This window comes from Schistocerca gregaria, chromosome 7 (genome assembly GCF_023897955.1).
Source record: "Schistocerca gregaria isolate iqSchGreg1 chromosome 7, iqSchGreg1.2, whole genome shotgun sequence".
Taxonomy (NCBI): Eukaryota; Metazoa; Arthropoda; class Insecta; order Orthoptera; family Acrididae; genus Schistocerca; species Schistocerca gregaria.
In genome coordinates this window covers 334,457,603-334,471,109 of record NC_064926.1, presented here as the reverse complement: position 1 = coordinate 334,471,109, position 13,507 = coordinate 334,457,603, and the positions used below count along the sequence as shown (strand labels likewise).

Here is a 13,507-nt window from a genome sequence, read left to right as displayed (position 1 = left end):
TATTTCAGTTTTAAAAATAACATATTGTGACTATAAGCAAACATGTTTGTTAGGTAAATGTTATACAACAAAAAGAAGACAATAACCAACTAAATTTTATTTATTCGAATACATAACTTTTCCCAAACAGCTTTAAAATAAAAGTTTCACCTGATTTTCTCTGCTAGTTGATACGACTACATGTGATACTACTCAGGCTACTTACAGTATCATCGGCCCATTGTTTTCATTATAATCTATCTTAACAGTTACGTCCCGTGGTCGCAAGTTGAAAGTTCCATTGGGACCAAACTGATGAGGTTATCGTTCCCTACCTTTACACATTACTTAATCTAACTTAAACTAACTTACGCTAAGGACAACACACACACCCATGACCGAGGAAGGACTAGCACCTCCGACAGGGGGATCAGCGCGAATCGCGGCAAGGCGCCTCAGAACGCACGGCTACCCCGCGCGGCTGTACATTTTGCAAGTAGAGGCAAGGGAGCAGATGCAGCCGTGCAAGTTACGCTTTACTTTGGTGAGTGGGTACCGTCAATAATGTGCAGGCGCAGGAGTGAAGCAGGCACATGGGACAGCCGCGCACATGTCCGTGGTTCTCTCCGCTTATTTGTTTCTTTGACTGTAACTGATACTTGAAGGAATGTTTCTGACACTCGTTTCCGTTAGCACCATGTCTCATTCGGTTACTGAGAAATAAGTAGCACTTGTTCAAGATTATGGTTCCTTTCCTTTAATTCTGCTCATTATAAAGACAAAATTAAGAGGAATGATTGTCTACAGTTCCTGACAAAAAAGTGTAATAGGTAAAGAACGAAGTCCAATGTATGATAGACAGCGTAGTTCACTCGGTAGCTTTGGAGAGTTGTACATGCGTAGTCAATGGAACACTTGTTAGAATGTTGCTACGGTTTTCCTTTTTTATCTTAATTTCATTTTTTCGGTCAGTTTGAATGCCTACATCATATGAACATAAAATTCATCAAATATAAGCAAATTAACGTATATATAATGTTATTTTATGAAAAATGCACATATTCTTGTTTCTACTTATTTATAGCATGCAAAATTCCAGACTTCATTGCAAAGACAGATTTTTAATTATCGAAATTTTACAAAGGATTGTTAATAAATTTATGATTTTTTAAAAAAATTTAAACAATCTTTATTAACAATCTTTCAAACAATACCGGTAATTAAAAATTTATATTTGTAAGTAAAACGAATTGTCCTTGTGATACGTAATTAGAAACCAGGACACGTGCCTTTTTCATAAAAATCATGACTAAATATGTATTGATCTGCATTTGTTTTATAAATTTTATATAGTACGATACACGTACTCGAATTGAACGAAAAAAATACAGCAGTGAAAAAAATCTGTAGTTATTTCTGATGTGATATAGATGAAAGTTTCGCGTGTTAGCGACGTTTCCAAATACTCTCCTCTTTGTTTGCTATCATTTACTAAAAACTCATTTAGATGCCTTGAACTGTTTACGAAATGTGATTTCTTACATGCATCAAATGGAAACTCGTAGCGACCCCTATTTTTCGTTCCGAAATACTGTCATTTCGTGTAATGACGTACGTAATCCCTAGATATCGCAACAATTACGTCCATTAACGGAAATATAGTTCTTGAAACTGATATATATGGCTATCTATAATAGAAGAATCAAAATTTTTCATCAAGTAGTTTGCGTAACACCGTTTGAGAAAGATTGTAGTGTAGCTGACGTGCGCCCGTCTTCGTTTTGCCAGAGTAGCGCGTCAACACGGGCAAAGTATCTCGTTGTGAGTGCGATGAATGAAGCGCACAGGCTGAGAAAGAGGCATGCGCCTACACGCGTGCCTCTACTTAGAATGGGGGCAAGCAGCCACACGGGACTAGCCGCAAGCCACACGTGTGTACCGCGCCTCACTGCTAGCCTTCCCTACAGCAACGTTGGTTGCACGGGTCAGCCTGCTCGCCAGGCGGAGTGAATGCACTTTCAACTCAAGCGGCTCCTGTAGTGATAGGCAGCATAACGGGAACGAAGTGTACAAACCACTATGTAAGTTGCACTTCGTGATTTAATGGGCAGCTGCACATGCAGCTCTAGTTACTCTCAACTGATCTGTGGAGGAATATCGATCTGTTCCCCGAAGGAACGGCCTCTGTCGGTGACGAGTCCGACATGGGATCAGCAGTCCAGTGACAACACGTCACGACACAGCAGTGTTGAAACCGGGAAGAAAACAGCAGTGTTGACCCATTTAGACTTACACGGTAGCATCGACAGCTTGATCTCGTATTTTAAGGACGAAAAGATGTGCACTTGCAACGTATCAATCCCAGCAACCGATCCCGGGAGAAAATTTGGGTCTTAATTCTGATAGTCTCAGTTGCGACGGGCTGTATTAATAGCTTTTAAACTTTGTCATCGCTAGTTTTTGATCACTCTCTCCGTCTAACTGCTCCTGCCTTATGCACGAGCGCGAAGTACCGTACAATCGAGGATTATGTTCATACTGTCGGGGAACGGACAACGACTAATTAGGTATCTGCAGGAGCGGTACGGAATGACTACCAACCGAAACCAGAGCTCCTGAAAGGCGTGACATGAAAGCATCGTTACTCGTGGTTATTCGACTAACTTCTCTACAAGGCAAACAAAAGCCTATGGAGTTTTCTTTGTGTTATTATTTATGCATATCAGTTTTGTTGCAGCAGTCACAGTCACAAGTGAATACGTGCTACATCTAGAGCAGCATAGTGGAATATCGTTCGACGCTACTTTACTTGAGGATGACGTCATGATAACGAGGCTTTCCTTTCACCACATTCATTTTCGTGGACTATCTTCATTATTACGACAAGGCACGAATGTAACAAGGATAAAGAAGGTTATGATGAATTATGGTGTGAGGATGAAGTATCGTCGGATACCATTAAGTCCTTGTCCGTAACAGAGGAGTATATGAAATGAGTTTCCGCCTTTGAAAGAAATGGAATGAGGGAAAATCTTTTTGAGGGCCGTCAAGAGGAACTTTAAATTCACTGAATCACTGAGGAGAAGATACTGTAATTTCTTTATTGACGACACCACCAGGTAGATACTGTCAGCCAATGGACGTATGTGGCTTCCGCATATTCAAGGGTTCTGTCCGCACGTGTAACAACTCGGCACAGCTTATGGGCGACGTACCAACATTCTTCAAATGCAGTCTCTTCTTTACTGGCAGTTGTGTGTACCAGTATTTCCGCCATCGTACATCACGCTTAGTATCGAAACGGTTCCGCCAGTTTTCGACTAGATATGTTAGAGAATGCTGTGAAGTACTGTTCTGTCATAGGTAACGTGCTTTGGCGACAGAGTCCAAGTGTGAGCTTTCTAATCCGCAGCTGTTGCCAGGGGTCCCTTTACCATGATCATTTTTATGTGACGATTCACAAATGCAGAGCAAATCAATGGAACAAATGCGAGTGTTATCAAAGATGTTGCGTATCACTGTTTAATTAATAACATCGCTGTCGTGAAACGTTTTCTTTGCATTAAACAAGTTGAACTGTAAGAGTTAAATATATCTGTAGGAGTTGCGCTGTTGTTCAAAGTGATTGGCATGCTTGAATTGTAAATCGAAAATTAGTTCCTTGGTTTAACAATAATTCTTTACATTCATTTGTTTTTATGACAAACTCCCCTCCCCACGACTTCAAAATCCCGTGAATATGAGGGGACCACTGCGCATTATTTCTCACTGTGGCGTCAGGTGGCTGCAGTGGGACGGAGTGGGGGACCAAAAACCGGTACCTGGAAAGGTCAAATTCTGTACATTCAGAAAGCTATAACTACGTGTTATCAGAATTTTGACTCAAATTTTATAAAATGCTGGGACTGATATCTAGCAAGAGTGCCCTTTCTCTTTAAAATATGAGGTACAGCTGATGATGTTTCCTTGTTAGCCTCTGAACCAGTCTGGCACAGGCTATTGCTGTTTGTACGGCCATCACATGAGAGTTCATTATTTGTGTTAATGGATAAATGAGTGTTTGAACACAGACATTTGCAGCTCTTTCAATAGTTGCACTTTTGTGCATGCATTTCGGATACTTTTTGTTGGTATAAACACAGACACAATAGCGGCATCTCTTCAGCTGTTGTCGACGTACGGAAGTGGCAGAAAACCACATATGATGATGCCGAAATGAAGTTACAACAACGTCACTTTCCACAATAAACGAAGACAGACGTTCTTGCTGAAATGCTCACGTTGGTCTCTTGATATTGCTGTGGTGTCTCATATAAGGAAACCACTTGTCTGACGCTATGGATATTAAGATATCTTGTAAGTTTGAGGCAATAGCTCCTGAACGAATAAAGTCATCTGCAAATAAGTTTGTAAGTCAGTGCAATTAAAAGATATGGCCATTTTTCCCACACAGTTGTTGCTCATCGGAGACTGTTGATGTGCTGTTTACATACAACTCTCAGATCGTTAATTCTATTAGCATTTTCTTTTACGCAAGACCCTTCATTGCAGCCCAAATAGTCCACGCCAAAGTGCCAGAATGCAGAAACGTAAGAAAAAAACTTGATAAGTACGGAGGGGAGGCGGAAAGTGCAATGGTAGCACACACTGTTCGCGAAAGGTACTTTTCTGCGTTATAGTCGACTTCTGGTACACAGTCTGCATTGTTGTGAATAATTAGCTAGCTTATGGTTCCCGTGCATTTGGCAGATACGAAAGTACAAGATACTTACCGAGACAAAGGTGAGCCTGTTGACAGGGTAGAGTTTGCCGGCGGTCAGCAGCAGCGGTCGCTGCGCCCTGCACATCACGATCCGCAGGGCTCTGGTAAAGCGCTGACTTGCGCCTACCCAGCCACTGCTGTAGGCCGCCCGCGAAACATACAGGCCCTGCGGGAGGTGTAAAAATGCAGGCGAATCGAAACATGCCAGCTCCACACTGTACTATTGTGTCTTCTCCTTCTCTGTTTCGTTTATGCACATATTTTGCAAGGCACACATAGTATTTTCAGGCCGTTTCTTACAACAAGCTATTTATTTTCTTTAAAACTGGTATTACAATGCGCACAGAAAATAAGGTTGCATATAATGAAAATAATAATTTCTGACGATCGTATTATCTCCACTCGGACTGGCAAAGAAATCAAGTATGTCAAAGAGAAGCTACATAAGAGAGCCTTCAAATTTTATACGACAATCTTCATATAACGGAAAAATTACATCATAATATCAGCAATAACTCATTACAAAAGAAATATGTGATTGATTTATAGTTATGTGTCCTCCTTTAAGCATGTCGGAGAAATCAGAGTATCATCTGTACCACTCAAAAAATCTTACACATTAACACTGAATCTATAGAATAAACGAGTGATATCAGTAGAGCCAAACTTCGGCATTACAGTACAGCAGCTTTGCTTCAAGCGTTATAGGCCCCGAGAAAATCTGTAGGACGCCACTCAAAAATTAGTTAAGTCCGAAAGAAAGAGCTAAAAATCATCAGAAAAGTTCATACTGCTATCAGTTTAAGTGGCATATGGATTAAAATAAGAACTACAGACTTATGTAGAGCAACAAGCAACTTGACTGATGGAGTATGTTGAAGAACATTGATTGTTTATTGTTATATCTGCAAACTGGACAACACTAGATGAACTAAAAACCTACTTATTATAATAAATTCAAAACAGGTAAAAATTACTTGGATAGAAGAAATTAAGCGGCATTTGAGAGAAATTAAAGCCGCAAAAGTTATCTAAGAGAATACAAAGCTATTTGGATCCTAGCCACCGATTACAAATTTTCAGAGAAAGGTAAAAATACCACTGAAACCAGTGGACAGGGGAAGGAAGCTGTCAGACCTACCCAACAAGTTCAAACGCGCGCTATAATTGGGCATAATGAGGAAAGCATAATAACAATAATAATGAGATCTAAAAGCATTTATATAGCATTTGTAGACTTCAAAAAAGGATTCGATTCATTTGACAGGGACACATTATTCAATAACTTAAAAGAGTTTGGACCTGACAACAAATCAGTGGCAATCATTAAAGACACACTGGCAAATACAAAATGGAAAAAAAAATTTTTTTAGGTGTAACTTCCAAGGCTTTTGAGATCAAAGCTGGCGTAAGTCAGGGAGATGGACTGTCTCCACTGTTGTTCAATTGTTTGCTAGAAAAATTAATCAGGGACTGGAGAAAATAACAGAAGAAGAACGAATTAGAAGAATCACAACTGGAAGAAAAGTGGATTGTCTGGCTTTTGCAGATGATCTGGCAATCTTTTCTGAATTTATAATAGATGCAACAATGCAGTTAAACCTCCTACAAGACATAGCTTCAAAAGCCGAACTACATATATCTTTTTTTAAAAAAACAAATAGTGTGCGTAGAATATGTGAAGGAGGCACCAAAGTATATGGAAACTGTTTATAGCAAAATGAAAAAGGCTACAAAATTTAAAAAGCTAGGTGAAATAATACAACCAAATGCTTTAGACAAAGAAGCTAACATAGCAAGGGCAAGAAAAATGGAGGTGGCTTTTCAACCAACAAAAAACCTGTATAACAAGAAATCTACTTCCATAAAAGAAACCTTCGACACTACAGCACGGTTAGAATGCCTCTGTGCATCAGAATGCCTTTCGTTAAATACAGCCAAACAGTCAGATGAAATAGTAAAGAATGAAAGAAAAACAATCAGGAGATTAGTGGGACCAAAATACGAGAATGGTAAATGGAAATTATGAAGTAATAAAGAAGTTTATGAAAAAAATATAATGAACACCAGACATGATGAGGAAGAGTTGCATTCTATGGACATCTAAAAAGGGTGTATGAAAACAGGCTAACAAAAAGAATTATTTGCGAGAAACTCCAAAACATCAATGACGTGGATAAAATAAGTTAAAGTATATCTGAGTGAAATGAAAATAATAGAGGAATAAATAGGAGAAAGAGAAAGGTTCAGAGCAAAAGTAAAATGTTTCAAGGGCTTCCAGGAGAAAACAAAGAAAGAAACAGGTGCAGTATAGACAGAAGGAGGAAGAGAAAAATATAGGGAATGAAAGAAAGAAGAAAAGAAAGAATATATAAGTTTTTTCATGTTGTCCTTAGTAGACCAAACTAATAAATAATAATAATAATAAGTTACAAACACCTCTATAAAATTTATACGTTTATAGAAAGTTTTTCATAACATTCACTGGAAAATGCCATTTCAAATTTTCAACCTATCTTGGATTAATTATAAGAATCAGAGGATTATCTGAAAATTGCACAGGATACAGACTTCTGCCATAAAAGTTGAAGTATGATGAGGCAACAGTACTAACTGAGAACAGACGAGGACAGGGTCGTGACTGATTCGCTCTGTTATAGGAAACCAAGAAGGATTTTGGGAAAGAATAGGAATTCAGGGAGAAAAAAAGATGATTTGTAACTCACTTTGAAATTCTCTCAGAGTCGGCAAAGGATTTGGTAGATCAGTTGAATCGAAAGAACAATGTACTGAAGACAAATTATAAGGAGAACATAAAAAATAATAAGGAATCATAATCAGCTGATGTCAGCTTGTGCAGGGAAATTAGATTTGGAAATAAGTCGTCGAAAGTAGTAGACGAGTTTTCCCATTTGAGCAGCATGATAACTGACGACGGCAGACCTAAGGAGGACGTTAAATGCAGGCTGGCAATAACAAGAGTAGCAGGGAAATAGCGTAACATCGAATATCAATTTAACTGTTGCAAAACAATTCTGTAAGTATTAAAGCATAGAATAACACAGGAGCGAAACGTAAGCAATTAAATCACCAGCAACAATAGAAAAGAAGCTTTTGATATGGGGTGTTACAGACGGTGGCTGACGATTAGATGGGTATATCGGACAATGATATAAATAAACTGAATCACATCTGTGATGAAAAAGGATTATGACACAGCTTGACAAAGAGAAGGGATACGTTGACAGAATGCTTCTTGGGGATTGACACAGGGTTGAGTATGGTAACAAAGGTTGGATGAATATTGGTTTCTGTAGGTTTGAAGAGATAAAAAGGCTCACACACGACAGACTAGGATGGAGAACTCCACGAAATTAATCTTCAACCACTGACGAACGAATTAGAATAGTTGACGTTAATCATTAACATTGTGATAAATATATTTTTCAGAATATAACATTTATGTCTAATGTACGTAATGATACGCAGAATAGTATGGTGAAAGTACCGAAGGTATCTAATTTCGGATAGAACATCCACGAAAGAGAAAATCTTAATTGATAGATATCAGAAGAAATAATAAAGAATAGACGAGAGGGAAGAAAATATAAAAAACACAAGTCTGACAGAAACTGAGGGAGTATGACAGGAATACTGATTCGCTTTCGGACAGAAGAAGACATTTGGGATCGCCGAAAAGGAAGCAACCCGAATGATAACAGGGAAAGCTTTAGTCTACTCTTTAGATCAGCATGGTTTCTGCATAAAATGTAGGTTACTATAATTTGTTCCTCAGACGCATGCCTCAAATGGAAAAGGAGCAAAACGTAGAGATTTAGTTATGCATACGTAGAGCCAAGGTAACCAAAGTATCAAATCCTTTATTGCGTGTATGGAATGATAATAAGTGTGCTTGGGTATTTCAGTGACTAAAACACCGAGGAAATGAAGAGACTATCAAAGGATCATGTAGATTACCTGGTTATGACCGAGGTTTACGTTCAAGCTTACAAATGCGTCTCAGGCAACTTCGAATTATCAGGATGTTTCTCAAATCGTTCTGGGTTGAAATTACTGCTGGTAACGCGTCGTGCTGTGCCGTAAACAATGATTTCCCAATACCAAATAGTTTTGATCCTACACCGAGCTGCTCAGGCATTCTAGTTGAAGATTGAAATTTAAACTTGAAAAATAAAAAATACATTCCACTTAGAAATAGAGTATCCGTAGTCGAGAAGTGTTATCTAAGGCTGTTATCATTCGAAACACTTAGCACTGAGTAGATGACGTACATCATGTATTGTCAAAAGGTGCAGCAGATACACGAACCGTTCTTCAGGAGATTTTCAGATGCATCACCGACATAATATTTATTCAAGATACTAGACGAGCTTTCATTACCAGTCTTAGGACTGGTCCAGTGTGGCCCGTCACGATTTCCTCTTCTGCGCAAATCCCTTTATCTCAAAGAAACAGTTCCCCCAACACCTGCTATCCTCTATTCTATATATTCTCTGTGTTTTCCTTCAGTTTTCGACCGTCGCAGCTCACTGTAATACCGTGTAAGTTACTACCAGGTGGCTTAAAACACTGCAAATCATACAGTCTCTTTTTCTGGTTAGCGTTTACCACATATTGCAGATAACGACCTCATTTCTTACCTTTTCCAATCTCCTTCTGAAACAGAACATCTGCAAACCGACTTTCTTTTTGCGCTATTCTTGCCAGATTCGTTTCCGTACAACGCTATCCTCTAGACGTACCATCTCTGGAATTTCTTTTGTAAGTTACGACCTGTACTTAACAATAATAAGACTTTTTAGTGCTTGTACAAAGAAAAACAACAAGCAGTTTGTAGCTAAAGGGATACAAGTAATTTGTGCAACTCTTACAAATACTATACTGTCAGAGGAACAGTTTTTTTCTCTTGATGCTCAAGAGTGCAGGGGCCATGTGAAAGTGTAACAGACTCGTACCATACCAAACCTATATCGTTTTAAGCTTTGTACATCTCGAGCAAAATGTCTGTAACAGAAATAAGTTTTTATCCTTTTTTCAGTTTTGAAAATATATTTTAACACTAAGCTAACTGAAGTTTTTCCCGTCAGTTATGAATTGCAAACTTACTTCTGCTGCATCGCCTAAATTACACAGGAAAATACTGGCACAATGCGCTGGGTTTCAAATTAGAGATCCGTACGGTTTAGTAGTGTGATATTGAAACATGTCTCATTATTGCATTATTATAGCTCTTCATATGTTCCTACTTTAATAGTGGGCAGGTGCAAACGTTCTCCTATGTCCATCTCCAACTTCGCTCTAATTTCGTCTATGACTAGCTACGATTAGTAAGACAATCTTACCTCCTCCATTATCTCGTGTCCGCACCAGCAGTAGATGAAAATCTGGAACGCAGGTGTCGGCAGGTACATTGTACATTTCAGCACACCATTTCCTTCAGCATTCTGAAAAGACATCTACAATAAGTTTTACGATAAACTTACTAACTATCGGACTATATCTCATTTAGACGAGTAAATGCTGCCCACGTAGACATTCAACAAAGAAATAAGTTGCTTGATCGACTTCGAAACAACATGCTGATGAACAGCAAACAAAAAAAGTAGCAATTTCAAATCTTGGAAAGAAAAATATGTTAAATGCGATCAGTGGTGTTTCTGTCGTACATTCAAACCGAGTCTAATTACTGCAACTAATGTTTGTTTACATACATTTAACTTTGCATGAGTGACTCAAACAATTAGTTATCACCTAAAAGACATCACGCTATCATCGTGTAATACCACCTGTAGCTTCAGTATAGGTAAAATCTACAAGATATTTTGGGTATTCTCGTCCAGCTAAAGCCACCCATTGATATTAGACGTCCTATACATAATATCTTACAAAATCGTTGATTGCTACGCACTGTTTTAAAAGGCCCCAAACTTTTACTATGAGATTTGCATCGCGCGATATAGTGGGTTATTCTAAACGCGGTAGAGAATCATACAAACAACGTAAACGCCCAGTCCTGTGAACACTGATACTGTCGGTCTGATAATGGCGAAGGTCTTCTGCCCTCATCCCTCTGCTCCAGGTGGCGCGAAACATTCTTTATATCGTTACACAAAGTAATCTTAACCGAATTACGGTCGCTAAAGGAAACATAAGCTAAATTTTTTGTCGATGGTTATAGAAATACTAGATATAATTCGGCAGACGAATGCATTAGTTTTTAGTCAAGCTAAACACAAGTCGATTCTCTAAATCAAAAGCCTTCTCCAACTATTAGCTGTACAACCAAACACATTGCTGCCACCAAACGATAACGGACATGCTTAAGCAAATATATAAGAAATTAACCTCGAAACTCATGGCTGCCAAAACCTCTTCCACCTGTTCCCCATACCTAGCGATATGTCTGCCTGGGCTCTAGACTTCTCAGTGGTTGCTCATTAGCATATATAAATCTGTAGTCTGGAGGACATTCAATTTGAGGTAATGTTTTAGTGAAGTGCTGTGGTAACAAGGTGACTGTCTTCCACCCCCGTAAAGCGTTCCCATTTACACCTTATGAGTGGTGGAATTCTCATGAACCCAACAAAGCTCGGTTTAACTGAATTCATCCCGCCTGATAAATATAAGCCGACCCCATGCCCGTATGCACACAGTATGCAAATCGCGTAACGGGCCCTGGAAATGCCTAGTGAGCTCCCACTGATGAGGAATAATACGCTAAATACACGTAAAAGTACTCCCCAAACCTAAATGAAAGTAGCATATGTTATTGCTAAGAAAAGCCAATACCTGTTGGCTCAAAATTGTATGCTACAAATAATTTACTTCGTAGTGAATGAATGTATGTCTTTTCCTTCTTGAAACTGTCTTAGATTTATGAAGTTTTTCTTTGGGTTTACGGACAACTCATACAAATAGGTCATATAAATAATCTTATAAAATGATTTTTTTTCAACAAAGAAGAAAACACAGAAGAGAAATGCGGGAAAGTAAATGGCATCTATCCTCTCTTCTGTGATAAGCTTCAACAAAATATGCATTGTTCAAGGTCTCTGTTATTTTTTGCTTGGTTGAAAAAATATGGGGGGCGGCAAATTTGGGATTCACGCCGGGTGGTAGATATCCACGCTATGCCACTGTTGTCATGTCATTCCCAGACAACCAACATTATTATCTAGCATGGTATAAAAATTCAATCTCTAATCATCTATGGTACTTCCAACGTTTGGAATTGGTGACATAGTCCAATATATCTCTCCAGACCCGAGCAAATGTGTCTTATTTGTGAGTATTCTAAAATATAACGCCAAAAATTCCTGCCACGTGGTCTTCGAGGTGTGTACTTACCTACTAGTTCAAGTAATAGCTGCATGTACAGCGCGCTTCCGTTATGATGTTAGAAACTGTCAGGTATCTTGAAGCGGGGTAAACATATCAATTTGAGGTAAGGAGCCAACGGAAGTGGCCGAGCAGTTCTAGGCGCTTCAGTCGGGAACCGCGAGTCTGCTACGGTCGCAGGTTCGAATCCTGCCTCGGACATGCATGTGTGTGATGTCCTTAGGTTAGTTAGGTTTAAGTAGTTTTAAGTTCTAGGGGACTGATGACCTCAGCAGTTAAGTCCCACAGTGCTCAGAGCCATTTGAACCACTTTGAGGTATGGAACCCAGGTCTGTAAACGATCGAGTCGAACGTTATAAGCGAAAATCGTTCCGACAGCTCTGACAGTGGACTACAAGAACCGTTGCTATTGTTACCAAGATTGTAGGGTAGGAAACTGTCAGAAGTAGAACAGACCAAAGAAAGAAAAAAATGAGCATTCAACAAGGGCTCTAATGTCCATTCCTTATGTCCTATGAGCACTTGTTCGTCCCTCTTACTGAAAAAGTGCTCTTACATCTTAAGGTTTGCATTTTGGAGCTGACATTCACATTTGTTTTCCTTGTTTTGGTCGATAATACCACCTCTAACAGTTGCATACTCCACATTCTTGGCAACAGCAGTGGCGATACATGTATTCCACTGCTATGAGGGCCGGGATTCCTTACCTCAGACCAACACATTTATCCTTCTACATCATCCTTGAGAGCTTGTAACACCGTATATTAAAGGTTCAGCATCAAAATAAAATACTTAAATTAAACACCACCCCTGCTGGCCTAAATTTTGCGCTAAGCCAATTACGGCACAGCAACACTATCCACAAAACAGATCCACCTCACCAACAAGAAATGCCCACGTAAACGGTAATTCAGTTTCTGACATACTAATAAAAATTTCTAAAACTGAATTTGGAAAGGCACATAAACAACATCTGTATCTATTTGGAAACTCACCCTCAATATGCGCGTAACTTTGACATACATGAACTCAACAAATCCCTCAGTTTTCTGTAGATTAAAAAAACTGCTGTATTTCATGGGATGTATTTAGAATTCGCTAAAACTATAGGTTCTCACACGAAACAATTTCTCCTATGATTCTTCAATGAAATAATTAAAACCGGAAAACCACCTAAGATGTTTAAAAAAGCTGAAGTATCGCAGTCTTAAAATCACACGAAGAAGGAACTGATTCTTGAAGTTTTCCCACAGTGCTGAATATTCTATGAGGTTTCGGGTTTGCAGCCGGATCATGTTGACTTCTTGGTACAGTATTTCGGCTGGAAAGAACTCAAAGTGAACAAACTGCAATCCAGAAATCTCACAGAATAAAGAAGGAACAGACGTTGCTGATCGCTTAATCGGC

General features: G+C 39.0%; 1 protein-coding gene across 1 annotated transcript in view; it reads right to left on the bottom strand.

Annotated features, from left to right (window-relative positions):
• The window catches only part of LOC126281739 (odorant receptor Or2-like), a 48,084-nt gene that overhangs the window by 21,342 nt on the left and 13,235 nt on the right, over window positions 1–13,507 (bottom strand). The window contains exons 3-4 of the mRNA XM_049980927.1: window positions 10,105–10,206; window positions 4,752–4,907 (exon numbers count right to left, since the gene is read on the bottom strand). Of these exons, the coding sequence (XP_049836884.1) occupies window positions 4,752–4,907; window positions 10,105–10,206 (258 nt within the window). The remainder of the gene's footprint in view (window positions 1–4,751; window positions 4,908–10,104; window positions 10,207–13,507) is intronic.